The 26,738-nt window shown below is 44.6% G+C and overlaps 1 protein-coding gene across 1 annotated transcript in view; it reads left to right on the top strand.

Moving 5' to 3' along the window:
• Positions 1-5,131: 5,131 nt before the first annotated feature.
• Positions 5,132-26,738, top strand: part of IGBP1 (immunoglobulin binding protein 1) — a 29,577-nt gene continuing 7,970 nt past the window's right edge. Inside the window, exons 1-5 of the mRNA XM_062182916.1 lie at positions 5,132-5,358; positions 5,719-6,012; positions 14,775-14,970; positions 16,933-17,012; positions 18,040-18,149. Of these exons, the coding sequence (XP_062038900.1) occupies positions 5,171-5,358; positions 5,719-6,012; positions 14,775-14,970; positions 16,933-17,012; positions 18,040-18,149 (868 nt within the window). The 5' untranslated portion in view covers positions 5,132-5,170. The remainder of the gene's footprint in view (positions 5,359-5,718; positions 6,013-14,774; positions 14,971-16,932; positions 17,013-18,039; positions 18,150-26,738) is intronic.

The raw sequence follows: 26,738 nt of genomic DNA, 5'->3' as shown, positions 1-26,738 counted from the left end.
GATATCATCTATTGCTATTAATGGCATTACAGATACAAATACTAGAATTTTACCTATGTAAGACAAAACAGCTCTAGGGCAAACCAAAGATCTAAACTGCCTAGCACATCAATTCACACAGGCAGGAGAAAGTATACTTTATAACATTTTTCTCATGAATCACACATGTTGTTATCCAAGATAACAAATTTGTGTTAGGATCGAAACATGAAGGGCAAGCATTGTGGCCCATCAGGTTAAGACACCACCTGCAACGCTAGCATCCCATATGGGCACCAGTTCGAGTCCCGGCTGCTCCACTTCTGATCCAGCTCTCTGCTATGGCCTGGGAAAGCAGTGGAAGATGGCCCAAGTGCTTAGGCCCCTGCACCCACATGGAAGACCTGGAAGAAGCTCCTGGCTTCTGGCTTTAGCCTGGTTCAACCCTGGTTGTTGCCGTCATTTGGGGAGTGAACCAACAGATGCAGATCACTCTTTCTGTGTTTCTTGCTCTCTCTCTCTCTCTCTCTCTGTAAATCTGCCTCTTAAGTAAATAAATAAGATAAATCTAAAAAACAAAAGATCAAAACATAACAAGTGGATATCCATCATCTGTCCCAGAGTCACGTTGGGAAATACTTGAAAGGTCATCTCATGTCCGTAGTATCCATGGATTTCCTAGAATGCCTTCCGCTATTTCCTTGGATTCTACTATCTCCCCATTTCATCAGTCTAAATACTGTTGCCCAAATAATCCTAGCTGTGTGACCTTAAACAAGTCTCAGGGAGGGCTTCAGCTTCCTCATTCGCAAAACCAGGGGCCTCTGCTCTTCCTACTGTGTTGCTTAGAAACGTCAAATACCTCAGCTGTGCCCAGGGTGCCACTGAGCAGGCTGGGGTGAAGCCACAGGCTGAGTTGGCAGGTGCCTGTGTGTCTGCTTCAAACACATCAGTCCTTTTAGAAATTATAGACCTCTCTAAAATTTCATTGGAAAAAAGATATGACAAAAAGTTTAAGTACCATTATATGTTCATGATTTTTTTTTATTTTTTGACAGGCAGAGTGGATAGTGAGAGAGAGACAAAGGTCTTCCTTTGCCGTTGGTTCACCCTCCAATGGCCGCCGCGGCCGGCACGCTGTGGCCAGAACACCGCACTCATCAGAAAGCAGGAGCCAGGTGCTTCTCCTGGTCTCCCATGGGGTGCAGGGCCCAAGCACTTGGGCCATCCTCCACTGCCTTCCCGGGCCATAGCAGAGAGCTGGCCTGGAAGAGGGGCAACTGGGATAGAATCCAGCGCCCCAACCGGGACTAGAACCCGGTGTGCCGGCGCCGCAAGGTGGAGGATTAGCCTATTGAGCCACGTCGCCGGCCATGTTCATGATTTCTAAGGGCTCTTCTAGTTCCCCTAAACGAGGCTTTTTTAACCTTCTATACACAACAGAAATTGCAAGAAATAAAGTGTTTATGTACAGAAACACAATCAACAGCATTTTATTCTTTTTTTAAATCACTTTTGGATCTTTGTATCACTCATAATTAAATGCATTGTTTAAAATGACAATCATAATGTAGACTCTGAAACTGATTGGCAACTCCCATAAACGCTGTCATTTGGGGGCCAGCATTGTGGCACAGTGAATAAAGCCACTGCCTGAGATGTCAGCATCCCATATGGGTGCTGGTTTGAGTCCTGGCTGCTCTCCTTCCAATCCACCTCCTGGCTGATGGCCTGGGAAAGCAGCAGAAGATGGCCAAGAGCTTGGACCCCTGCTACCCATGTGGGAGTCCCTGATGAAGCTCCTGGCTCATGGTGCAGCCATCTGGGCAGTGAACCAGCAGATGGACAATTCCCTCTATCTCTCTCTGTCTCTCTCATGCCTCTTACTCTCGCCCTTGCCCTCACCCTCGCCCTTGCCCTTGCTCTCGCCCACTTTGTGTAACCCTGACTTTCAAATAAATAAATCTTAAAAAAAAAAAACTCATTTTGGCCTGCGCTGTGGCTCAACAGGCTAATCCTCCGCCTAGCGGCGCCGGCACACTGAGTTCTAGTCCCAGTCGGGGTGCTGGATTCTGTCCCGGCTGCTCCTCTTCCAGGCCAGCTCTCTGCTGTGGCCCGGGAAGGCAGTGGAGGATGGCCCAAGTGCTTGGGCCCTGCACCCCATGGGAGACCAGGAGAAGCACCTGGCTCCTGCCTTCGGATCAGCATGGTGCACTGGCCGCAGCACGCAGGCCGTGGCGGCCATTGGAGGGTGAACCAACGGCAAAGGAAGACCTTTCTCTCTCTCTCTCTCTCTTCACTCTCTCACTGTCCACTCTGCCTGTCAAAAACAAAAAACCTCATTTTGAAAGCCATAGAAAATGGCTTACAGTGGGGCCAGTGCTGTGACATAGTAGTTAAGCCTCCATCTGCAGTGCCAGCATCCCATTTGGGTGCCAGTTCTAGTCCCGGCTGCTCCTCTTCCAATCCAGCTCTCTGCTGTGGCCTGGGAAAGCAGTAGAAGATGACCCAAGTCCTTGGGCCCCTGCACTTGTGTGGGAGACCGGGAAGAAGCTCCTGGCTCCTGGCTTCAGATCGGCCCTGCTCTGGCTGTTGTGGCCATTTGGGGAGTGAACCAGCGGATGGAAGACCTCTCTCTGTGTCTCTGCCTGTCTGTGTCTGTAGCTCTACCTCTTAAATGAATACAAGATGTTTTAAGAAAGAAATATGGCTTCCAAAGTTCAGGAACAAATTCAAATTATTTTTTAATATAAAAGAAACACAAATTATCTTTAGTGTCACAATTACTGAGTTTCCAAGTTTCCTCTACAAGTACTTCTGGCCAAGGCTGACCTTTGAAAGTTCAAATAAAGTTGCTAGATGTGCCAGAACTCCAAATGAGTAATTCCCCAGAGTCTTCCTGCATGCTCCTTAGCTTATAAAGCAGAGTTTCCAGCAACGATTTATTAGAATCACTTAGGAAGCCTTTCAACCTTCATTTCCTTCTACCCATTCTCTTCTCGTTCCTGGGAAGCATTTTTCTGGCTTGGGGCTTCCTTCTGTCCCACATCAAAGATCTTCTCCATCTTTGTGAATCCTACCCAATTGAAGGTTGATGGAGTAGAAACAATTGAGCTCAGAAGTTACTAGCTTTGTCATAAACTGGTTGGACAAGGCACTTAACATTTGTGGTCTCCATTTTTCCCCTGAGTTTGCAGGTTTACTTCTAGGTTTAAAATTCTATGGTTGCGTGTCACATCCAAGAAGCCTTCTGGAGGCCTGTACTGTGGCATAGTAGGCTAAGCCTCCCCCTGCAGTTTGGTATCAACATTCCATTTGGGTGTCAGTTCTAGTCCCTGCTGCTCCTCTTCTGATCCAGCTCACTGCTACGACCTGGGAAGGCAGTGGAAGATGGCCCAAGTCCTTGGGTCCCTGCACCTGTGTGGGAGACCTGGAAGAAGTTCCTGGCTCCTGGCTTTGGATTGGCCCAGCTCCAGCTATCATGGCCATCTGGGGAGTCAACCAGCAGATGGAAGACTCTCTCTCTCATCTCTATCTGTCCTCTCACTGTCTCTGTAACTCTACCTCTCAAGTAAATAAATAAAATCTTAAAAAAAAGAAAGGAAAGAAACCTTCTGACTTACTACTTGCATGGAAGGACTTGTCATTTCTTGCTGTCCCAATGGCCTATGCCATACCAATGTATCACCTAATCATATACTGTCCTATATTGCCCTCTAGTTGTTTTTATGTGAATTTTTGTCCTCTCAACTATATATAGTTTAAAAGTTTACTTTCTAGGGCAGTGTTCCTTCTACTTAAATCGCCTTGGGCAATTCAGGATGTTCCCTAAAGTAATCAGTATGTATAGTGATTTGTAGAAAGCACTGGCTTCCCTTCAGGGAAACTCCTGGAATTATATTGTACAGCAGTGCTGCACAGTAGAAATGTAACATGAGCCACAAAAGTAATTTAACTTTTCTAGGTTGGCACATGAAAAAGTGAAGACAGAAGTCCAAATGAATTTTAAGGATATATTGAACCCCATATATCGAAAACATTGCCATTTCAACATGAAGTCAGTGTAAAAAGTTTTTGAGATGTTTTACATTTGTGTTGGAATGTCTTCGGAATCTGTTGTGTATCTTCCACTTAAAGTACATTTAGATTCAAAATAGCCACATGTGGCTAGTGGGTACCTACTGAACAGTTCTGTACGACTGGGCTGTTCCAAACTGATCACTTTTTTTTTTTAATTCATATATAATGACACCGAGCACTTCATAAGTACTAAGGCTAGCAAGAGGAGTGCAAAGAAGAAACCTATTCATTCTGGCGAGGGAGATAGATTTGTAAGCCACTAGCTATCATACGGAGTGGTAGGTGCTATGACAGAGATGCCCAGAAGTAACCTTGCCGGCTAAGGGACACGGGAATTAACAGTTGACCTGGGAACTAAGTGGCACGAAATTTGGAAGACTGTTGCTGGGGGATCGGAGTTGCAAGGTTGGCAAATTATCTGAACTAAGGAGGAGGGCGTGGCTCCAAAGGACCCCGGCCCAAAGGGCACTGGAGTTATTGGGGTGAGGGGCGGAGGGGACGTGAAGGGAAGAAGGAAGGGGCGGCAAGGATTGGCCGGGAGGAACGGAGTTCCAGCTGGTGGGTGACGGAAACCGGAGGGGGGCGCTACGCGCACTTTCCGCTCGCGCCGCCGACCGAGCGACCCGTGGGAGCAGCGTGGCGGCGGCAGGAGCGGAGCCCCCAGGCTGCTCGGCCGCCTTCACCTAGAGAGCGACCCCCGAGGCAGAGGAGAGCGCCACGCCCGGCTCCACCGTCGCGCCCGCTCGCGCTCCGAATTCCGCCCCGGGTTCCGGGCCTCAGAGCCAACAGAACCCCCGCCCCCCCCGCCCCCAGGCCAGTGTCGGCACCGAGGAGCATTTCGAAAGCTGCTCGGGTTGTGCGGGTTTGCTTTGTTTTTCACGGTTGCCTGTTTTTGTTTTGTTTTTATTAGGCTGCTTGGAGGAATGAGTACAGGGTCAGTCGCCTGTGCCGGCAAAGGGCCGCCCCCGGAAGTTACTTGACACTGCAGTAACAATGAGGCCACTGGGCCAATGTGGCGTCTTTTCCGGTCTCGTGTGTCCTCGCGGAATTCTTTTTACAAAGTTGCCTTTGACCCCGGAAGTGAGGTCTCAAAGTCCCTCCCTCCCCCAAGATGGCAGCATCAGAAGAGTTACTGCTGCCGCGGCTGCCCGAGCTGTTTGAAACCAGCAAGCAGCTCCTGGACCAAGTAGAAGCAGCAACTGAACCCACCGGTTCACGGATGGTCCAGGACAAAGTGTTCAAGGGATTAGACCTCCTTGGGAAAGTTGCCGAAATGTTAACGCAGCTCGACTTGTTCAGGTATGGGTGAACAGGGTAGTAACCGCTGGTTGCCACGGGTGGAGCCATTGTGCATGGGTGGAGGAGCCCTTTAAGATAAAAGAATCTTTGGTTTCTAGTTCGTACTTTGTATATATTGTATACGTTCCCCACCTCTCTAACGAGATGGTTGTAGCTAGCATCCTAGGATTCTGCTCCCTAGTGTCGGCTGACTGCATAGGCTTTGGGTGTGAGCGCCCAGCCACTTTATTGAATGAAACTGGCCGCTGGTTCTCCCACACCCTCTCCCCCGAACCCACCCTTGGCCTCACGCCCAGTAAATAAGGTCCACAAGTTTGAATGCCCAGCCAGGCTTCACAGCCTCCTCTTTGCTCTTTCCAGCCGAAATGAAGATTTGGAAGAGATTGCTTCCACCGATCTGAAGTACTTGATGGTGCCAGCGTTTCAAGGAGCCCTCACCATGAAACAAGTGAACCCCAGCAAGCGCCTAGATCATTTGCAGCGGGCCCGAGAACATTTTATAAACTACCTAACTCAGTGCCATTACTATCATGTGGCAGAGTTTCAGCTGCCCAAAATCAGGAACAACTCAGCTGAAAATAGCACTGCTAATTCCTCCATGGCCTATCCTAACCTCGTTGCTATGGCATCTCAAAGACAGGCTAAAATAGAGAGGTGGGTCAATAGCTATCATTTGAGGGCTGCCCAGGGGCAGTGCTATTGGGGGGCGGGTGCATGTTTTTGTTTGTTTGCGGAGGTGGGGGAGAGAATGCTGGTGTGGGTCACTTTTCTTGGTTCTCACTGAGTAGGCGCCCTGGCGAGAGCACACTTTTTAATGAGTTTGTCAAGAAGCTTCTTCCTTGGTGGAAGCTCTCGAACCTAGCCATCAGACCGCTGCTGCCCTACGGTTGCCAACAGCAGCAATGTAGTTTTGCAAAGTGGCTCCTAACCTTTCCCATGCCACAGCAATATTCATGTGGTGCGGTGGAGCAAAGGTCTGAGGAAACAGAATCAGAACTGTGGTCCCATTGTGGTTTACTGATTTGAGAAGCTGTGTTCTAACAGTACTGGATCAGATCGGGAGCATCCTGAACTGATGATAGTCCTGGCACAGCTTTATCATGGGACCCTGAGAAAGGTGCTTACTCTTAATTTAAAAAAGAAAAAAGCGTTTAGTGGGTGTTAGGCACTGGGGATATAAACCGTATGGGTGTTTGTGTGAGTATGGGTGTTTGAGTATGGGTGGTCCCTGCCTTGGTAGAGCATTCAGCCTAGAAACAGAATAGCAATATAAATACCAAAATAGGAAGATGCACAAGGTACTATGAGAGCAGATAGGAGGGGCATCTAACCTAAAGAGGGTGCAGGCGAAAGGAGAAGGCTGCCTGGGAGAGGTGAGTTCTGCACTGAGTGCTTCATGGGTGACTAGGAATATTATCCAGAGGAAGAGGAGAGGAGGATGTTAGCCTGCTGAGCTAATAGCATTAATGAAGCTACAAGGGCATTAAAGAAACAGTGTTGGGGTGGGGAAGTGTGGAAGGATACTAGCGACTACAAGCAGTTAGGTGATGCTACAACCTAAAGAGGGTGGTGGAGAGGAGGAAGGGATGATTCTAATAAAGAATATTGTAGGGTCCAGCCCAGGGCAGCTTGAAATGTGAGGAAGGGGAAGGAGCAAGCTTGTTGCAAAGCCCTTGGGAAGGTGTTGGACCATTTAGTCACTCTGATTTGGGGCAAGTTACTTAACCTCTTGGTGCCTTCATTTCCCCAGCTGTAAAGTTCAGATAATAATAGGTCCCTCCTCATAAAGAAATTAGGAGGATTTACAGAGAATTTTATATATATATGTATATATATATATACATATATATATATCACATACTTAGCACAGTGTCCAACACATTAAGCACTCAAAGCCAGCTGTTACATTTAAGTGGCTAACAGGATGGATTGTAGAGCCAGAGACCTGGATCTGAGTCTCAGCTTTGCTTACAAGCCATTGCATTGCATTTTGGGTCATTTCTTTAGCACAAGAATCCAAGCCTCAGGTTTCCTTGTGTGTGAAATCAAAACAATGGTACCTGTCTCCTAGGGTTAAGGCGCAGACATGAGGTAAAGCACATAGGATAGCACGGTATCTGGCACATAGTAAGTATTCTATAAATACTGGCTGTGATTAGATAGGCCGTGTTACAGAGCTTGCTTTGGCTGCTGAGTGGAATCAGCTGAAGTGCCTTTTTAACGAGAAGCATGGTCGTACTTGTGTTGTAACCAGCACACTGAGACAGCAGGGAACAGTACAGGAGAAGGTTCGACCCAGGTTGGTCACGGAGATGACAAGCGTCCACTAAGGCAGTGGCAGAGGGATGCAGGGATGTATTGATTCAGGAGGATTGAATCTGTGCCAGGTGGGGTAGAAGGAAGTGGCAAGGGAGACGTCCCTGCTTCTGCTTTAGGTGGATGGATGGAGAATCCATTAAGATGGGGACTAGTGGAGGAAAAGCAGATCGAAGTAGGCCAGAGCTTGAATTCAGTACTGACACATACAAGCAATGGTAGCTGATACCATGAAGTTCAGAGGAGAGGCTTGGTCTAGAAAGCCAAATGATTGAACCAGCAACTGTTTATTGAGCGCTTCCTATGTGCCAGGAACTGTTTAGGTATTAGAGAACCAGACAAAGTCAGTGCTGTGCCGGAGCTTCGATTCCAGTGAAGGAGGCACACGATAATGATCACGGAAATTCAGGAGGTGAGGGCTGTGAAGAATCGAGGAGTGTGGTTAGGGGATAGTGAGTCACAACAAATGCTTTCTTGAGGCTGTAGGATAAACTTACAAAAATGTCCTTTGTTAGAAGCTGAGTGCAGCCCACTGACATTTAACAGAGGGTTTAAATGAGTTTGATATCCAAATAATGATCAAAAAAAAAAGAGAAAAGACTGTAAGTGCCACAGAGATAGTGTGTTGTGCAGATAGACCAAGGAGTGGTCATATCTCGTTGGAGGGGTTGAGGAAAAGGTTTCAGAATGCAATGACATTTGAGATGATTCTTAATGGATGGTTACAAAGAGAACTTTATCTATTTTCCTGAATGTAAAAGTAATGATGTTCATTGTAGAAAGTTTATGAAACAGAATATTTGAATTAAAAATAAGCCTGAGTATGAAACTCTTAGATGATCACTGTTAAATTTCTGATGTATTTTCTTTCGGATATATATAGTTATTTTAGCCAATAAATTTCAATTAATATTGTGAATATAGCTTTTTATCCTGTTTTTTATAACCTAACACTGTACTGTGAGCATATTCTCATGTCTTTTGAAACCATGGTATCTAATAGTTATGTAATATTCCATCCTATAGTTGTACCATATTGATTACTAATGTGTTATTGTCAAAAATTGAGATGATTTTTGGCTATTCTGAGTCATGCTATAAACAAATATCTTTAACTTGCATCTGTCGCTGTTTCCTTAGGATAGACTTCTAGAAGTGACTGGGTCAACCGATTTGAATACTTTCATGCTCTTGATATGTGGTAACAGTATTGCTTTGAACAATAACAAAGTTTCAGAGTGTATCACACTGCACTCCTGCTGGTATGAACACTTTAAAAAAAAAAAAAAGTTTGGGCAAGCCAAAAAGGATTTCTCATTGTTTTGAGTTGTATTTCTTTGGCCTGCAGGCTTGATCTTTGCATTTTTAAACAAGTGTCTGACAGAGAAGATATCAGCCCTATCATCAAGCTCATGGCTCACACATGGGTATCACTTGCCCAGCTCCTGACCTTCAGACCCCATACTTCCAGCACCTGTGGGGGTGTCATGGACGTCGCAAACTTAATGTGCTGGAAATGGAACCCTTGGCTTTTTAACCCTCACATGCACCCCCTCCCACCCAAGTCTTCACCATCTCAGCAAAGTGCCCCACCATTCACCCAGGTATTTAAGCCAGAAAGAAACCTAGGAGCTGGCTTTAATTACTCTGTTTTTCTGAATTTCAACCATGCCTGTCAATTCTGGCTGCAAAAGAGTATCTCCTGTCCTTTGATTTCCCTCCATCTCCACTACCATACCTCAGTCTAGGGCAGCAGCATCTCAGCCACTAACAGGTCCTGCATGATGCGGCACCTGCCCTGTTCTCCCTTGAGCATTAGACACAGCCACAGTTAGCCTTTTTCCAGTCCTTTGAACAGACCCAGCTGCTTCCCTGTAAAGAATCTCTGTGCTGTTCTCTTTGCATGGAATACTTTCTATTCCTAATTCCTTATCCTCTGGGGCTCAGTTTAAATGTCATTCCTTGAGAGATCTTTCCAGACCAGTCGCTTTAAAACATCTGCCATTCTGTCTCTTTGCCCCCTGCTTTGTTTTTCCTTCGTGGCACTTACCTCAGCATGCAATTATTTCTGTGTCTGCTGGGTTTTGTCTAGCTCCCCTACTAGAACGTATACTGCAAGAGGGCAAGAGCCATTCCTCATGTTTGCTGTGGATGTGCCTAGCACAGGGCCTGGTATGGTAGAAGGTGCTCACACAGTATGTATTGTTGACAAACAAGAGGGACAGCATGAGTAATAGCCCCAAGGTAGGGTAGATTGAGGAGTGTACAGGGACTAGATGACTGTAGTTTGGTTTGGCGGAAGCTAATGGTAGTATGGTCCAAGGGTTGCCTAAGGAAGTGATATGCATGGAATATTGAAGGGGAAGAAAGAGGCAAAAAAAAGTACTGCACCTAGGATGAAGTGCTGAAAATGATGTTACAGCTCTCAGAGATATTACTTTGCAAGAATAGATGTATACGATTAGAAAACTAAGTCCTTATTTACTTTCTGTAGGTCCCCTCATCCTTAACTTTAGATACTGAGGCCATTGGAAATAAATGGTATGTCTTTCCTCTCTCCCTCTCTTTCTCCCTTTCTCTTTCTCTTCCTCACCCCTTTCTCTCTTTCTAAAAACCTGTTCCTTCATTCATATTCTCCAGTTCCCATCTTTGAATGAGTGAGTGAGTGAGTCTGATTAACAGTCCATTCTTTTAACAGAAAAAGCAAAGTGGAAACTGGGTAAGTAATGAGTCTTTATTTTTTTTTTATATTGAATTGAGGTCCTAAAGTGACAGCTGGTTAGCCGTTTCCATAGACCTATGGAAATGGGCAGCTAAAGCTTAGGAGACAGTTTTGTGGGTGATGTGAAAAATGTAGGAGCCCCTCTGCTTTGGTGGCCATGGGTGAGTTTGCCAAGAAGAAACATGCAGAAATTTAAAAAAAAAAAAAAGGCAAAGGATAAAACTTTGAGAAGAAAGTTAAGGGAGAAAGAAGAGGAAGAAAAGAGCAATCAGTGGTAAGAGACTCCACAAGGTACAGACAGAAAGCTGTGTAGAAGCCAAGGGAAAGAAGGAGACACGTTAAGGCACTGTTAATCCTCTCCCTAAATAGCTTCTCTCCCTGATACTGTAGCACGTAGTACATGTTACTTATCTCAACATAAGTGTCAGTCTCTGGACCTGGAACTCCCTAAGATCAGAGTAACTTTGTCTTAGTTTCCTACTTGTATCATTGTATCCCATGCTGCCTTTTGCAGTAACTGGATCATAGCAAGTGCTTGGACGTATCTTTGGGAGGGACAGAGCGGTTGTTAGAAAGATGAAAGCAATCTGATGGAACTGAAAAGGCCTGAATTTAGGAGTCGGTCAGACCTGGGGTGACCAATCCAATTTCTACCACTTACTGAAGCTGAATCGTGTATTTTCTAGCCCCTCCTGCCTCATCTTCCTCATCGGCTAACAATATTTGTATTGCTGCCTACAAAGAAAGCATTTGCATGTGGGTTTTTTTTTTTATTTGATCCTCTTACCAATTCTTTGGGATACTCTTACCCCATTTTAAGCTTGTATGTGTGTATGTATGTATTTGAAAGAGAGATTGTCCATCCACTGGTTCACTCCCCAGTTGCCCGCAACAGCCAAGACTGGGCCATACCTAAACCAGGAAGCTGGAATTCAGATCTTGCCACCTGGATGGCAGATACCCAAATATTTGAGCCATCCACAGCTGCCTTCTAGGGTGCACACTGAGGGCAGCTGGAATTGGAAGTGGAACTTGGACTCCAACTCAGGCACTCTGATACGGGGCACAGGCATCCCAAGCAGTGCTTTAACCACTGCATCAAACAACTCACCTCTCTTCTCCCCATTTTTTAAAAGATAGATTGATTGATTGATTTGAAAGACAGAATTACAGAGAGGCAGAGACTGTGGGAGGCTTCCATCCACTGGTTCACTCCCCAAATGTCCGCAGTGGCTGCAGCTGGGCCAATCCGAAGCCAGGAGCCTAGAGCTTCTTCCAGTCTCCCACATGGGTGCAGGAGCCCAAGGATTTGGGCCATCTTCTACTGCTTTCCCAGGTCATAGCAGAGAACTGGATCAGAAGTGGAGCAGCCCAATGTGGGATGCCGGCATTGCAGGCAGCAGCTTTACCTGCAATGCCACAGCTCCAGCCCTCTTCAAAGGAAACAGACTGAAAATTGACTTGCACAAAGTTATAAAGCTAGTTAAGAGACCAAGCTAGCATTTCAACTTGGATCTTCAAATTCCAGTTCTTGTGTTGTTCCCACTACAGCATGGAGAAGAGTGGTCATTGGAAAGGGTACAAAATGGATTGAGAAAGGCTGTGTCTAAGACTGGAGAAAGGCACCAGCAGAGTGAAAAAAAGGTAGCTCCTGATGACAGGGCAGGTGGTTGATTCAATGAGGCCTGGAAAAATATGGATAAGGATTAGATGGAAGGCAAGAAGAATGATAAAGGCAATGCCTTGGATATGTCTTAGGAAAGAATTAGCTCCTTAAAGACAAGAGTGAAAGATTAGGCAGGCTGAAGTACAGAGATTTGAAGGTAAAGCAAGATGAGCATGATGGTGGTATGGAGTTCCTCTAAGAGGATAACTGAGCCAGAGGGACCACTTGGCCAAAGTTTGATAATACAGACTTTTAGTCTTTTTAAAACTCTCTTTAGCAGCTTGGAAACAGGAAAAAAAAGGAATGGTGAGCATTTCCTGGAGACAGAAGGGTTCCAGAGGTGTGGAATTCTGGGGTGATCGGGAGTATTTCAATTTAATGACACACATTAATGAATGTAGAACAGTGGAGGTCTAGAACAATTTTTCAGTCTGTTCCTTGGAGCCCTAGGAGGAGGAAGGATGTTGGAAGCCCTCCTGGTTACATCAAGGCACGGTTTATCTGTTTATTACTCATTGGGGTCTATGGATGTTTTCTGTAGGGGAAAAGATTCTAAGGCAAATAGGTGTTTAAAGCACCAACCTAAACAAACAGGTGTGGAGGAGTTAGAAGTCTAAAAAAGGATTAAAGAGCTAAGTCAAAGAAAGAAGGAACAGAATATGGGCTGAATGTGTGTAGAGAATGGGAAAAGAAGCAAAAGAACCTTATTCAGAGGATCACTAGACTAATCCAGAATTCAGCCTGGATTATGTGCATTCTAAAGCCCTCATATGTTTTTTCCTGTGACTTGGATGCATCCAGGAGAAGGTGGGAGTAGGAATGGGATTGGTGTTAAGCATTCTAAAGTAATGTTTCCTAATAGCATTCATGAACTAGGAACTGACCTTTATATTGTTCTACTTCCAAGGCTACCTGTGATGGTGGTGACATTATATAAAAAGGCCCACTTGTTGGGTAAAGAAACAGAGGAGCCTTTTATTTATTTATATATATATATATAAACATTTAAATATAAATTTATATAAATAATCACTCTTTATACATATAAATAAAGACTTTTTATGTATGTACATTTAAATAGTGTTTCCAGAGAAGTGGTTCTTGACTTGTTGTGGGTCACAGACCCCTTTAAAGGGTAATTTGGGGAAACCTATAAAACCTCTGTCCAGCAAAAAGAAAGAGGAAAAAAGCATACATGTGGAGTTCTATGTAAAATTTCAGGAAGTTCAGCAACCACCCTCCTTACCCTGAGTGTTACTCCATGGACTTCAGGTTAAGACCTTCTGATTTGGGTGAAAACCTGCAAAGGAGCATCTGATTGTGGAGGTCTGCAGTGAGCCTCCTGGCAGAGCGATTTCATGGGTTTTCATTGACCCCTCTCTTGCCCCTCAAGCCCTTACAGCCAATAAATGAGAAGATCTATCTGTCTTGCATTTTGAATACATTCACAACTTACAACCTCCATCACTACTTCCCTATTTCAAGTTACCACCTCTCACCTGGATTCTAGCAGCAGCATCTTAAATTGCTTGCCCTGCTTCTACCTTTGCCTCCCAAGCCCTGCAGCCCACACTCCACACCAGAGCCTGGCTCATATTTTTTTAAAAATTCTTTTCATGTCACTCCATTCATGTCATGAATTCTATTCACAAACTTCCAGTGGCATTCGCATCTCAAAATACCATGGTATTTGATATTTTGGGTATTATGGCCTGCAGGGCTCTATACATTAGGACCCTGGCTGTCTCTGACCTCATTTTATATCACTCATCTTCGTTCCAGCCACTTCCTTCCATTCCGGCTGGCCTCTCTATTATTTCTCCAACACGTCAGGCCAGGTACTCTCCCACCCCAGGGCCTTCATTTTGCTTTTGCCTCTTAGAACACTCTTCTCGATATCAGCATGCCTTGCTCTCTTATTTTGTTGAAGTCTTGGCCCAAATGTCACTTCTTCAGAGAGTCTCTCCTGACCACCTTATATGTGATAACACTGGTACTCTTACATTACCACCGTGTACTTGACCTTAGTTTTGACTGCTTGATATCACTTAACGCCACCTGACTCATCATCTATTTCTTTTTGTCTGTCTCCACTAGAATGAAAGCTTGAGAGTAAGGACTTTTATATACTGCCTTGTCTCAAGCACTGAGAACAGTAGGTACTCACATAATAGGTACTCAATAGATGCTGGTCAGATGGGTGATGGATGGCATACTAGAATGCTTCCTGAAAAAGGCAGCCACGGTGGTTATGAGTGTTTAAAAATATATAAGTATGAGTCAGAAGAGCTGGAAATGTTTTACCACGGAAGAAAAGAAGTGATGGCCATTTTTAGGCTATTTCACGAAGAATTCTTGGCATCAATGGCAGGTAAATGACCCCTAAGATTCTGTGATTCTTTGAAGGTATAACTCCCAAAGGGAAACACTGTAGGGAGCCCTGGGTGATAGAAAACACCTAACCCAGTAAGGGTTGGTGCAATCAAATGACCGAGAGGGCAAGACTTGCTGGGATCAGGTTAGTTATATATTTGGTGGGGGCTGCAGAATGCTATTTCCCAGCAAGCTGTAGAATCTGTATTCCTGCCACGATGAACAGCAGTGTACTTAACTGCATGGTCATTTGCAAAAGATGAAATCTTACTGTGACCTCCTTTTGAGGGAATACCTTTGTATTTTTAAGTTCATGGCTAATGCTTTTCTGTGGAACAGATACAAGCAGAAGAAGGAGGTGGAGAATAGGTTGTCGGCACTGAAATCTGCTGTGGAAAGTGGTCAAGCAGATGACGACTGTGTTCGTGAATATTATCTCCTTCACCTTCGGAGGTGGATTGGTATCAGCTTGGAGGAGATTGAGAGCATTGACCAGGAGATAAGAATCCTGAGAGAAAAAGACTCTTCCAAAGAGGTAAGCCTGCTTCCTGCCCACACAGCTCAGCAAGCTGCCGGCAGAGGTTTGGATGTTCTGCAGGAGAGTAAGCACGCTAAAATCCTTTTAAGTCTCCAGAAACTCCTATTGAGATGAATGGAGAAAGGCTGAAGGTTCACTGGGGTAGCTTTCTGCTGTCTAATCTGTAACACTCTTCTTCTAGTCATTTGTATCTTTGCGACCGACCAAGGGGGAAAGAAAAATAGAAATTGGTTTTGGTTCTGAGAACTCCTAGCTACCAGGGGAAGGCCAGTCTGCTTCACCATAATCAACAAAAGGCGAGAGGAGTAGAATGGAGGAGAAACTGGAACTGGGGGTGGGGAGGAGGGAGGTAGAAGAAGTTAAAAAGACCAGGGACTATGTTTCCATCAGGGGAGGAAGCAGAGTTTAACCTTACACAATGTTACACCCACACCTGTGTATCATTCAAGGAAGAGGTACAGCAAGGACACCTCCCTGCACAGAATGCCTCATGTACTGCTACAGGGTACCCGGTGTTCTACAGCTTTGGCTGTCTTGGAAGATCACAGTTACAGGGCTGCTGCTTCCAAAGGGGCTGCACTGCCACTTGATCTTGGATTCCAGATAAAACATGAATAGCGTTGAATTTATCAGCTCGTCACAGACATTTCTTTAAGTCCTTAGAGAAACTTCTTCCTCATTTGATTTGTGCTAATTGGCCCAGGAGCCATTGCCTCAGGATAGCATCGACCTACTTCTTCATGTGAAAGGATCAATGAGTGAACAATTAGTATTCTAAGGCCGTAAGGCCCCTTGAGCGTGTTGGGATGAATGATTTGCAAGCATTCTGAAGCTGGACTCTTCTGGGTCTTGCCCCGTCTCATTTGTTTGGTTGGTCTTTATTTGTTTTTAATATTCCCTCGTGTGGTATTGGGATCAGCTCCAAATGTAGCAGAGCTCAAAGTGAGCACTTTTTCTTGGGCCCTCCTTCCTTAAAACATGTCAGCACTTCCTGTCATTTAGGAACATCATCATCCAAAACACCCTAGGGACTCTTGACAATTAACAGCATGATGATATTGGAAGGAGCTTTAGAAGAAGGTTTTGTTTTTTTTTTAATACTTTATTGATTAAAAAATGCTAACATTCATCTGAACTTTCATCAAGTGATTATCTCTTTGCGAGTGGAGGGTCTGGCCTCAACTGTTTTCACTGTTGGGGCGCGGCTAACTGATCAGTATGGTGGTTGCTGAAAGTTAGAGTGGCAGTGGTGATTTCTTTTTTTTAATATGTATTTATATGAAAGGCAGTGTAACAGAGAAGGGGGTGGGAGAGAGAGAGAGAGAGAGAGAGAGGGGGGGGGGGGGGAGAGAGATCTTCCCATGCACTGATTCACTTCCCAGATGGCCACAGCGGCCAAGGCCAGACCAACTGCAGGAACCTGGGATGTCATCTGAGTGGTTTCTTAAAATAAGACATGATGTTTGCCACATTAATTGACTCTTGCTTTCATGCAAGATTTCTCGGTAGCATGTGATGCGTGATACTGTTTGATAAACGTTTTACTCACAATGAAAAGAAGAAAGCTTTTAATTTTGCTTTTCCACCAAAGGCCAGGCTGAGGAAAGGGGCTTCAAATTCACCTCAAGAGATTGAGAAGGAATGTGGAAGAAGGCTTGGGAATCTCCTTTTTTTTTGGGGGGTGGGGGGAGGAGTATTTTCAAGCCAAGTAATGCTCACTTGTGATAAGAGGATTCCCGGGAAAACTTTCTCCCTGTTTAGCATGACACTCCAGCCCCCTGAGAAGGGCTAAGCACCCCCCACTGTTACTGTTCTGCTGCTATAGCTTAGAGATCCATACAGAGAAAGTGAGGGACTCTTGAATCCAGAGCTTTTCAAGCCGCTGAAGCCATTACAAGCCTGCACAGGAGAGTAGGCAAAAATGGCCATTGCACCTCTGATAATCAATTTCCTTTTTAGGCATCAACATCTCACTCATCTCATCAGGAAAGGCCTCCAATGAAACCCTTCATTCTCACTCGGAATGCTACCCAAGCCAAGTAAGTGGTACCAGAAAGTGGTTTGCCTGTTCTGCGCCCCCGCTTCTGTGGTCTGAGAGTAGTGCGTGAGTAACACAGCGGTGGTGTTGGAAAGTCCTAGCTTCACCTGTGGAGTCCGTTCTTTCATCAAAGGGGTATTATCCCTGCGGATACTCCATGTCTGTCTCCGGCATGCCCTTCACAAACTCAAGCCTACAGACAGGCTCAAAGGGATAACCATAAACAAATAACGAAAACAAAGGAAAAAAAGCCTGGAGAACTGTATACTTTAAAATTCCTTCCCTTTATCGCTACTTTTGCTGCCTTCCACGGCCAATCTCACAAGGACATATTTGCCTATGATTCGATTCTGAGTTCTTTTTTGAAGACTTGATTTATTCATTTAAAAAGTGGAGTTACAGAGAGACAGAGACAGAAAGCTTCCATCTGCTGGTTCATTCCCCAAATGGCTGCAACAGCAAGAGCTGGGCTGAGTTGAAACCAGGAGCCTGGACCTCCATCTGGGTCTCCTATATAGGTGGCAGGGGTCCCTGGGGCCATCTGCTGCTGCTTTCCAAGGAGCATTAGCAGGGAGCTGGATCAGAAGTGCAATACCTGGGACTCAAACTGGAGCCCATATGGGATCCCGGCACCACAGGCGATGGCTTAACCTGCTGTGCCATAAAGCCGGCCCCTTGGTTCTGTGTTCTTGAGATGCTTTTTCATAGGGTAGCAGGAGAGTCCCCTCCTTTGCTGTACATTGCAGAGCCACCAACCCTATAAACAGCCCATCTATAGTAGGGTCATCACTGCCCTGTGCGACACTAGCCTCTGCTTATTTGGCCGATGATCCTGGGGTAGTTATCTTGAGTGCCCGTTTCTGGGTCCTCTTTTTATGTATCCTCCTGGGATTTTCTGCAGCTCCTCAGAAGATTGCTAGGTAGGGGAATGAGGCAGAAATGGACCTAGGCTTTGTCATTAAAGAGGAGAGGCTGTTAAATAGTGCTATTTCTGTTTCACGTCCTAAATGCACTGTGATTTTTTGCAGAGTGTTTGGAGCTGGCTATCCGAGTCTTGCAACCATGACTGTGAGCGACTGGTACGATCAGCATCGCAAGTACGGAGCATTACCAGATCAAGGAATAGCCAAGACCCCAGGTAGGGAGGACTGGGAGGAAAGTGGCTGGACTACAGGCCTCTCACTCCCTAGCAGTTAAATTCTGAGCAAGTATTGCTGCCCTTTAGGAGTGGAGGTGGTCTGTACAAAGATCCTAAGTGACAGAAAGATTCCATGAAATACTGTGTTTTTTATTAAAATGAACATGGCAGATGATTCTGGGAAAATAGGGACCGTGATAATATAGGGTTTTTTTGGTTTGGTTTTTAAAGATTTATTTTATTTATTTGAAAGAGTTACAGAGAGAGGTAGAGCCAGAGAAAGGGAGAGAAAGGTCTTCCATCTGCTGGTTCACTCTCCAGATGACTGCCGCAGCTGGAGCTGAGCTGATCCAGAGCCAGGAGCTTCTTCCGGGTCTCCACATGGGTGCAGGGGCCCAAGGGCTTGGGCCATCTTCCACTGCTTTCCCAGGCCATAGCAGAGAGCTGGCTCGGAATTGGAGCAGCTGGGACTTGAACTGGCACCCATATGGGATGCTGGCACTGCAGGCTGGGGCTTTAACCTGCTATTCCACAGTGCCGGCCCTGCGAATATAGTTTTTCAGTCTCTCCAAATATGACAGCAGCCAGCTAGGAAAACTAAAAATCTGTAGATGTCAGTTCTGCTTTTGGTAAAAGCTAAGCAGATTGTATTGAGCTGACCCCTCATATAGATCACCATTCTAAACTGAACAAAATAGTTTAAAAAATAGCTACTTCAACACTAGAGAGTGACCAAAAGAAGGCATAAACTGGAGGGCAGTCATGCTTACAAGAGAGAACAGCCCTTGAAGTTCCTCAGGGTACAGACTTTTTAAGATTGATTGATTTATTTGAAAGGCCTAGTAATAGAAGGAGAGACAGAGATATTCCATCCACTTCCATTCACTCCCCAAATAGCCACAATGGCCAGGACTGGGCCAGGCTGAAGCCAGGAGCCAAGAGCCTCCCCCAGGTCTCCCACATGAGTGCTAAGGGCCTAAGCGCTTGGGCCATCTACTGCTTTTCTCAGGCCATCAGCAGGGAGCTGGATCAGAAGTGGAGCAGCCAGGACTCGAACCAGTGCACATATGCGACGCCGGCACTGCAGGCTGTGACTTAACCCATTGTGCCACAGCACCAGCTCCAGGGCTGGAAACTTTGACTTACAAGTGTTCGAGGTGCCCAACTTGGCAATGGGATCATAATAGTTGCTCAGAAGTGTCCTTAGAAGGAGAAAATGGAAAGGGTGGCCATAAGAAAGGTGGGAGCAATATGGGATAGCAGTAAAAGCATGTACAGACCTGGGATGGCCAATCCAACTCCTACCACTTAATACTTAGAATATCGTTGGACTCCTCTGAGCCTCACTTTTCTTATGTATTATCTCTTTAGATCCTCTCAAAAATCACCCAAAGTAGACATTCCTTTTCCTGTTTTAAGATGAGGATGTTGTTACTGAGAACTGACTTCTAGCTAGAAAATGGTCAGGCTACGATGTAAATTCAGGTTTTCAAATTCTCCAGTTCCAGTGCTATTTCCACTGCAGCACTCAAGAGAGAAGAGTGATAATTGGAAAGGATTTCCTGTTTGTTACAGATTTTCACCTGTGGGCAGGCTGTGCAGTTGCTGTGATGTGGGGAAGTTACAACTTGAATGGGAACTGGTAGTCTTATTGGTTGGGGAATGAGAGAACTCAGGGTGACCATAGAAACTGAAAAGTGAGGAAGATATAGTCCCAAAAGGAAAGAACCTCAAAGGAGGACCCCTAATTCTGTATATGAACCCTACTGACGTCTCTGGCTGACTCCTAAACTGCATACACAGAATGGACTTCAAACAGCTAAAATAACCACATGGGGAATTCAGCTATTGCCCAATGTAAGGAAGATAGGATTTGGAATTTTGATACTAGACAGGTTGTCTTCTGAATGAAAACTCGGTACAGTCATCCCTCTATCCATGGTGGAGGTTGGTTCCAGGAAACTGCCCCCTTTCCCACCACACACATGTATACAAAAATCTGCTGGTGCTCCAGTCCCTCATATAAAATGGCAGCATATTTGCATATAACCTATGTATATCCTCCCATATACTTTATGTAGCCTCCAAATTACTTATAATACTTAATGCAATGGAAATGCCATGTAAATAGTTGGTACACTGTATTGTTTAGGGAAAAGTCTGTGCATGTTCAGTACAGACAACAGTTTCTTTTTTTCTGGAATTTCCTATCTGGTTGGTTTAATCCATGATGCAGAACACAAGGATATGTAGAGCTGACTGTATTCTTAGAGGAATGAAACAGAATTCAGAATCCACAATACAGAAGCTCCTCAACTTACAATGGGGTTACATCCTGATAAACCCATTATACGTTGAAAATAGCGTAAGTCAAAAAAGCATTTAACACACCCAGCCTACCGAGCATCCTAGTTTAACAGTGCTGTAGGGTATTGGTTGTTTCCCCTTGTGATCACATGACTGACTGGGAGCTGTGGCTTGCTGCCATGGTTCAGCATTGAGAGACAGAGAGTATTGTACCACATACTGCTAGCCTGGGCAAAGATCAAAACTCCACAAAGTCTGGTTTCGCCTGGGTGCATACTGCTTTCACATCATCATAAAGTCAAACTGTTGTTAAGTCGGGGACCAACTGTATGCCATTCACAATGCCTAGGATTCAATCTCAAGGTACTAGAAAAAGAAAACAAATAGGAAAAATGTCACACTCAAGAAGAAAGGATTAGTAAATATTAGTAAATATTAATCCCAGAGAAGGACTTTAAAGTACCTATTGTTTCTGTGCTCAAGGGTAGAGAGCAAAACAGGTTTGTAGTGAATGAAAAGATACAAAATCTCAGCAGGGAAGTAGAAACCATATGCACACAAAAATATGGAACTGAAAAATATGATATTTGAAATCAATGAGCTTTATAGGATGTTGATGACAGTAAACGGTATCCATTAACTTGAAGATACATAGGAATTATCCAATTAGAAAAAAAAAACAGACTGGAAAAAAGAGTACCTCACTGACCTGTGGGACAATGTCCAGAGGTCTACTGTTATGCAATTAGACTACCAGTAGGAGAGGAGAAAGCGGGGCAGGAAGTAAGGGCAGAAAAAAAGTTTGAAGAAGTAAATGATGGACGGTACCGTGGCTCACTTGACTAATCCTCTGCCTGTGGCGCTGGCATCCCGGGTTCTAGTCCCGGTTGGGGCGCCGGTTCTGTCCTGGTTGCTCCTCTTCCAGGCCAGCTCTCTGCTGTGGCCCAGGAGGGCAGTGGAGGATGGCCCAAGTGCTTGGGCCCTGCACCCACATGGAAGACCAGGAGAAGCACCTGGCTCCTAGCTTCAGATCGGTGCAGCGCACCGGCTGCAGCACACCAGCCGTAGCGGCCATTTGGGGGGGTGAACCAATGGAAGGAAGACCTTTCTTTCTCTCTCTCTCTCTCTCTCTCACTCTCTCTCTCACTCTCTCACTCTCACTCTCTCTCACTGTTTAACTCTGCCTGTCAAAAAAATATTTTTTTCAAAAAAGTAATAAATGGTGGCGGAGATTCTCCCCACATCTGTGAAACACATATGTATAGATTTAGAAATCTCAGCAAGCTCTCAGTGCATTAAATACAAAGAACACCACACATAAGCACGTCACCAACTGCTGTAAAACAAAGAGAAAGGCAATTTGGAGAGCAGACAGAGATGAAGTGCACGTTACCTGTAGGAGAACAATGACAGGAATATTGCAGACTTCCAGTTAGGAACAATGGGAGCCAGAGACAGTGGAACTTTTTTAAAGTGTCGGTGGGGTGGGCAAGAGGACTGTCAACCCATAATCTTACTTTTTTTTCAAAGAGTAATTAATTAATTTGAAAGGCAGAGAGACAGAGATCTTCCATCTACTTGTTTACTTGCCAAATGACTGCAGACAGCTGGAGCTGGGCCAGAGTGAAGCCAGGAGCCCAAACTTCATCTGGGTCTCCCATGTGGGTGGCAGGGGCCCAAGGAGTTGGGCCAGCATCACTGCCTTGCCAGGAGCATTAGCAGGAAGCTGGATTGGAAGCACAGCAGCCAAGACTTTAACTAGCACTCTGACATGAGTTGTGGGCGTCTCAAGCTGCGGCTTAAACCCTTGCACCATGGTGCCTGCCCCATCCCATAGTTTTCTGTCCATAAAAGTATCCATAAAAATGAAGACAGAATTGTGACATTTTTAAATAAACAAAAGCTAAAAGTGGTTCACCAGAAAACTGGCATTAGAGGAATAGTAAAGGAAATTCTTCAGGCTTAAAGGAATGACACAAGATAGAAACTTGGATATTCAGGAATGAAAAGCAGCACAAGTTGTAATTATATGGGTAAATACAAAAGACTATCCCTTCCCCTCACCTAATTTTAAAAATTATGTATGGCTTCTTAAAGATTATAATATTGTCTCAGGAGTTTTATAATGTTATAGATGTAATAAAGATGACAGTCATGGCAAAAGGGATGGGATAAATTGAACCAAGTGTATTTGTGAGAATCTTCTGTGTGAAATTGTACACATTACCTATTGCAGTGTTACTAATTGCTCTAAAATGTAGCAGCTTAATAAACATTGTATCGTCTAGTTTCTGAGCATGAGGACTCCAAGAACCACTTAACCGGATAGTTCTGGCTCAGGGGCTCCTATAAATTGCTGTCAGCTGGGGCTACAGTGTTCCAGAAGCATAACTAATGCTGGAGGGTCTGTTGCCAAGCTTATTGATGCGACTGATGGTAGGAGACCTTACCATGTAGGTCTTTCTGTAGGGTTGTGCCCAACTTCACAGCTTCCTTTGCTCAGAGTAAATGATCGCAGAGAATGACCAAGATTGAAAGGCTCATCATCTTGTATAAGCTAATGTTGGAAATGACTTACTGTGACTTCTGCCATATTCTGTTGCTCATGTAGAACAACCCTGATGTGTTATGGGAGGGACCAGACTACATGTGAGCATGAATACTGGGAGGCTGGGATCACTGGGCACCATCTTCAAGGCTGCCTGCCATATGTTACCGTGTTAACTCCAAGTAGACTGGGAAGTTTGAGATGAATGTTGTATTTCTTACAGCAACCACTTAAACACATAATTCATCAAGGGAAAAACAAACATATTTGTAAAAGACATAGCTGATAAAGACTGTTATCAAAAATACACAGAATTCATAAAATTCAACAGGATGAAAACAGTTAAAAAGTGGGCCAAAGACCTTAACAGACACCTCAACAAAGAATGTATACACGTGACAAGTAAACTTGAAAAGATACTACATGTCATACGTCATCAGGACAGTACAAATTAAAACAACAATGAGAGGGCGGGCGTTATGGCACATCGTGTTAAACCTCCACTTGGGACACCCGCATCCCATGTTGGAGTGCCGATGTGAGTTCTGGCTTTTGTGCTTCTGATCCAGCTTCCTGTTAGTGCACACCTAGAAGGCAGTGGGTGATGGCTCAAGTGCTTCAGCTGCTGCCACCCACTCAGGAGACCTGAAGGGAGTTTCAGGCTTCTCCCTTCGGCCTGGCCCAGCCCTGAGTGTTGCAGGTACTTGGGAAGTGAATCAGTGGATGGAGGGACGCGAAAAGTCCAGGTATCTGTGCGGGAAAACAGCCTCCATGGAATAAGTGGCTCTCAACAAAGAGAGGCTGCCAGATCCTTTTTGTGAAACAGGGAAAGGTAGTGGGATGCTTTTCAGAGGTCCTGTTGGAGACCCAAGCTTGTCTCTTTCCCTGTTCTCACTCTCACTTTGCCTGCCTTTTTTTTTTTAAAGACTATTTATTGAGAGGTAGAGTTACAGACAGTGAGAGGGAGAGACAGAGAGAGAGGTCTTCCATCCATTGGTTCACTCCCCAAATGACTGCAACGGCCGAAGCTGCGCTGATCCGAAGCCAGGAGCCAGGAGCTTCTTCCTGGTCTCCCATGCGGGTGCAGGGGCCCAAGGACTTGGGCCATCTTCTACTGATTTCCCAGGCCACAGCAGAGAGCTGGGTTGGAAGAGGAGCAGCTGGGACTAGAACCGGCGCCCATATGAGATGCCGGCGCCACAGGCGGAGGATTAACCTACTGCACCACAGCACCGGCCCCTGCCTTTTTTTTTTTTTTTAAGATTTGTTTATTTACTTGAAAGAGTTACACAGAGAGAGAAGAAGAGGCAGAGAGAGAGAGGTCTTCCATCCGCTGGTTCACTCCCCAGTTAGCCTCAATGGCCGGAGCTGTGGTGATCTGAAGCCAGGAACCAGGAGCTCCTTCTGGGTCTCTCACATGGGTGCAGGAGCCCAAGGACTTGGGCCATCTTCTTCTGCTTTCCCAGGCCACAGTAGAGAGCTGAATCAGAAGTGGAGCAGCCGGGACTCGAACTGGCACCCATATGGGATGCCGGCACTGCAGGCGGCAGCTTTACCCGCTACACCACAGTGCCAGCCCCTCTCACTCTGCCTTTCAAGTAGATGAAAATAAAATATAAAGATTTTTTTTAAAGAAACCAGGGATTGATTTTCAAACCCACTATATGCTGTCAATATGAGATATATTTAAAATATGCTCAGGTTGATTGAAACTAAAATTATAAAATGTATACCATGCTAACAGTAAGTGTGATAAAACTACCATAACTGTATATCAGATAAAGTAGACTTCAAGATAACGGTATTACTGAAGATAAAAAGACATTTCACACTGATAGAACAGAGAGACAATTTATAAGGGAAACACAGCAGTCATAAATGTGTTTGTGCCTAAAATAACAACTTTCATATTACAGAAAGAAAATATTCAACAGAATTAAATTGAGAATTAGATAAATCTACAATCATAACTGGAAAATTTTTTTAAAGATTTATTTTATTTGCATGAAAGGCAGAGTGACAGAGGGGGAGAGACAAAAAGAGATTTTATATCTGCTCATTCACTCTCCAGATGGCCACAACAGGGAGGACTGGGCCAGGCCAGAGCCAGGAGCCAGGAATTGCATCTGGATCTCCCATATGGGTAACAGGGGCCCAAATACATGGACCATCTTCTACTACTTTCCTAGATGCATTAGCAGGGAGCTGGATCAATAGTGGAGCGGCTGGGACTGGAAAGAGCTATCTGATATGGGATGTTACAGGTAGTAGCTCAACTTGCTATTACCACAACACTACCCCATAATTGGGAATTTTAATACCTCTTTTTCAATCATTGATAGAATTACTAAAAAATGTTCACAGAAAATGTGGCTAATATTATCAATAATTTGAACCTATTTGGTATTTAGAACAGCTATAATCCAACAACAGCAAAATACACCTTTTCAGATGCACATTATACATTCATCAAAGGTGGTCCATGTACCAGGCTGTCACATAAATCTCAGTAAATTTTCAAAAATTAAAATCAGATTGGGTATTTAGCCTAGGAATTAACTTGTGCCCTACGTCAAAATGCTTGAATTTGATTTTTGCCTCTGGCTCTTGCCTTCAACTTCCTGCCAGTGTAGAGCCTGGGAGGCAGCAGTGATGGCTCAGGTAATTCGGTTCTTGCTCCCTTTGCGGGAGACCTGAACTGCATTTTAGGCTCTGGCCCAGGCCCAGGCCCAGGCCCAGGCCTGACTATTGCAAGGATTTGGGGGGTTGACCAGCAGATAAACAGCTTGCTATCTGTCTCTTTGCCTCTCAAATTATTTATATATGTATATATTTACTTATATTTTATATATATAAATTTAAAATACATAAATATGATTTTATATATAAGCGAAACCACATTGATTATGTTCTCAGACCACATTAAAATTAAATTAGAAATTTGAGAAACCTAGACAATCTGGATATATGTATTCGAAGATTAACTATGAGTAAATAAAAAAAGGAAATTTGGAAAATTGTTTCAGCTGAATGACAGTGATTAAGTACAGCATCAAAATTTGTGAGATGCAACTCGGGCAATGCTGAGAGGAAAATATATGTAACTTTGAGTATTCTGGTCAAACAAGGAACGGTAAAATCGGCTGCCTAAATTTCGACCTTAAGTTAGAGGGAGGAAAAAAAAAAGCCCAAAGTAAATAGATGAAAGGAAGCAAAGATGGGAAATCTAGGGGTGCTGGTGGTGGTGGTGACCTGGTGAGTTCATTTCTCAGTGTATACCTAAGAAGAGACTGTATGTCCACAAAAGCCCTAGACTAGAATGCTCATAGCAACACTATTTATAATAGCCCACAGTGGACACTGCTCAAATGGTCATAAAAACTAGAATGGATAAATTTTGGTCTATTCACACAGTGGAATACTGTGTTAATGATAGCTTGAACCTGTCGTTCTTCCCTGAAAGTGACAAGTATAGTTGAATCTTATAAACCTAATTGTGAGTGAAAATGGCCAGATACAAAAGAATATATGCTGAATGGTTCCATTCATAAACAAGTTCAAAAAAGGTGCAGTGGGGTGGGATGGTTAAAAGTCAGAATAGTGTTGCCCTTAGTTGGGGACCTTGAATGGCATTAGCCCTGAGGAGGGCTTGTGAGGAGCTATTAATGTTTTGTATCTTGATCTGGGTACTGATTACGCAGCTATGTTCGTTGTGTGAAAATTCAGAGCTGTGT

This window comes from Lepus europaeus, chromosome X (genome assembly GCF_033115175.1).
Source record: "Lepus europaeus isolate LE1 chromosome X, mLepTim1.pri, whole genome shotgun sequence".
Lineage (NCBI taxonomy): Eukaryota > Metazoa > Chordata > Mammalia > Lagomorpha > Leporidae > Lepus > Lepus europaeus.
Note: the sequence above shows the minus strand (reverse complement) of the source record. Positions and strands in the feature narration are given on the sequence as shown.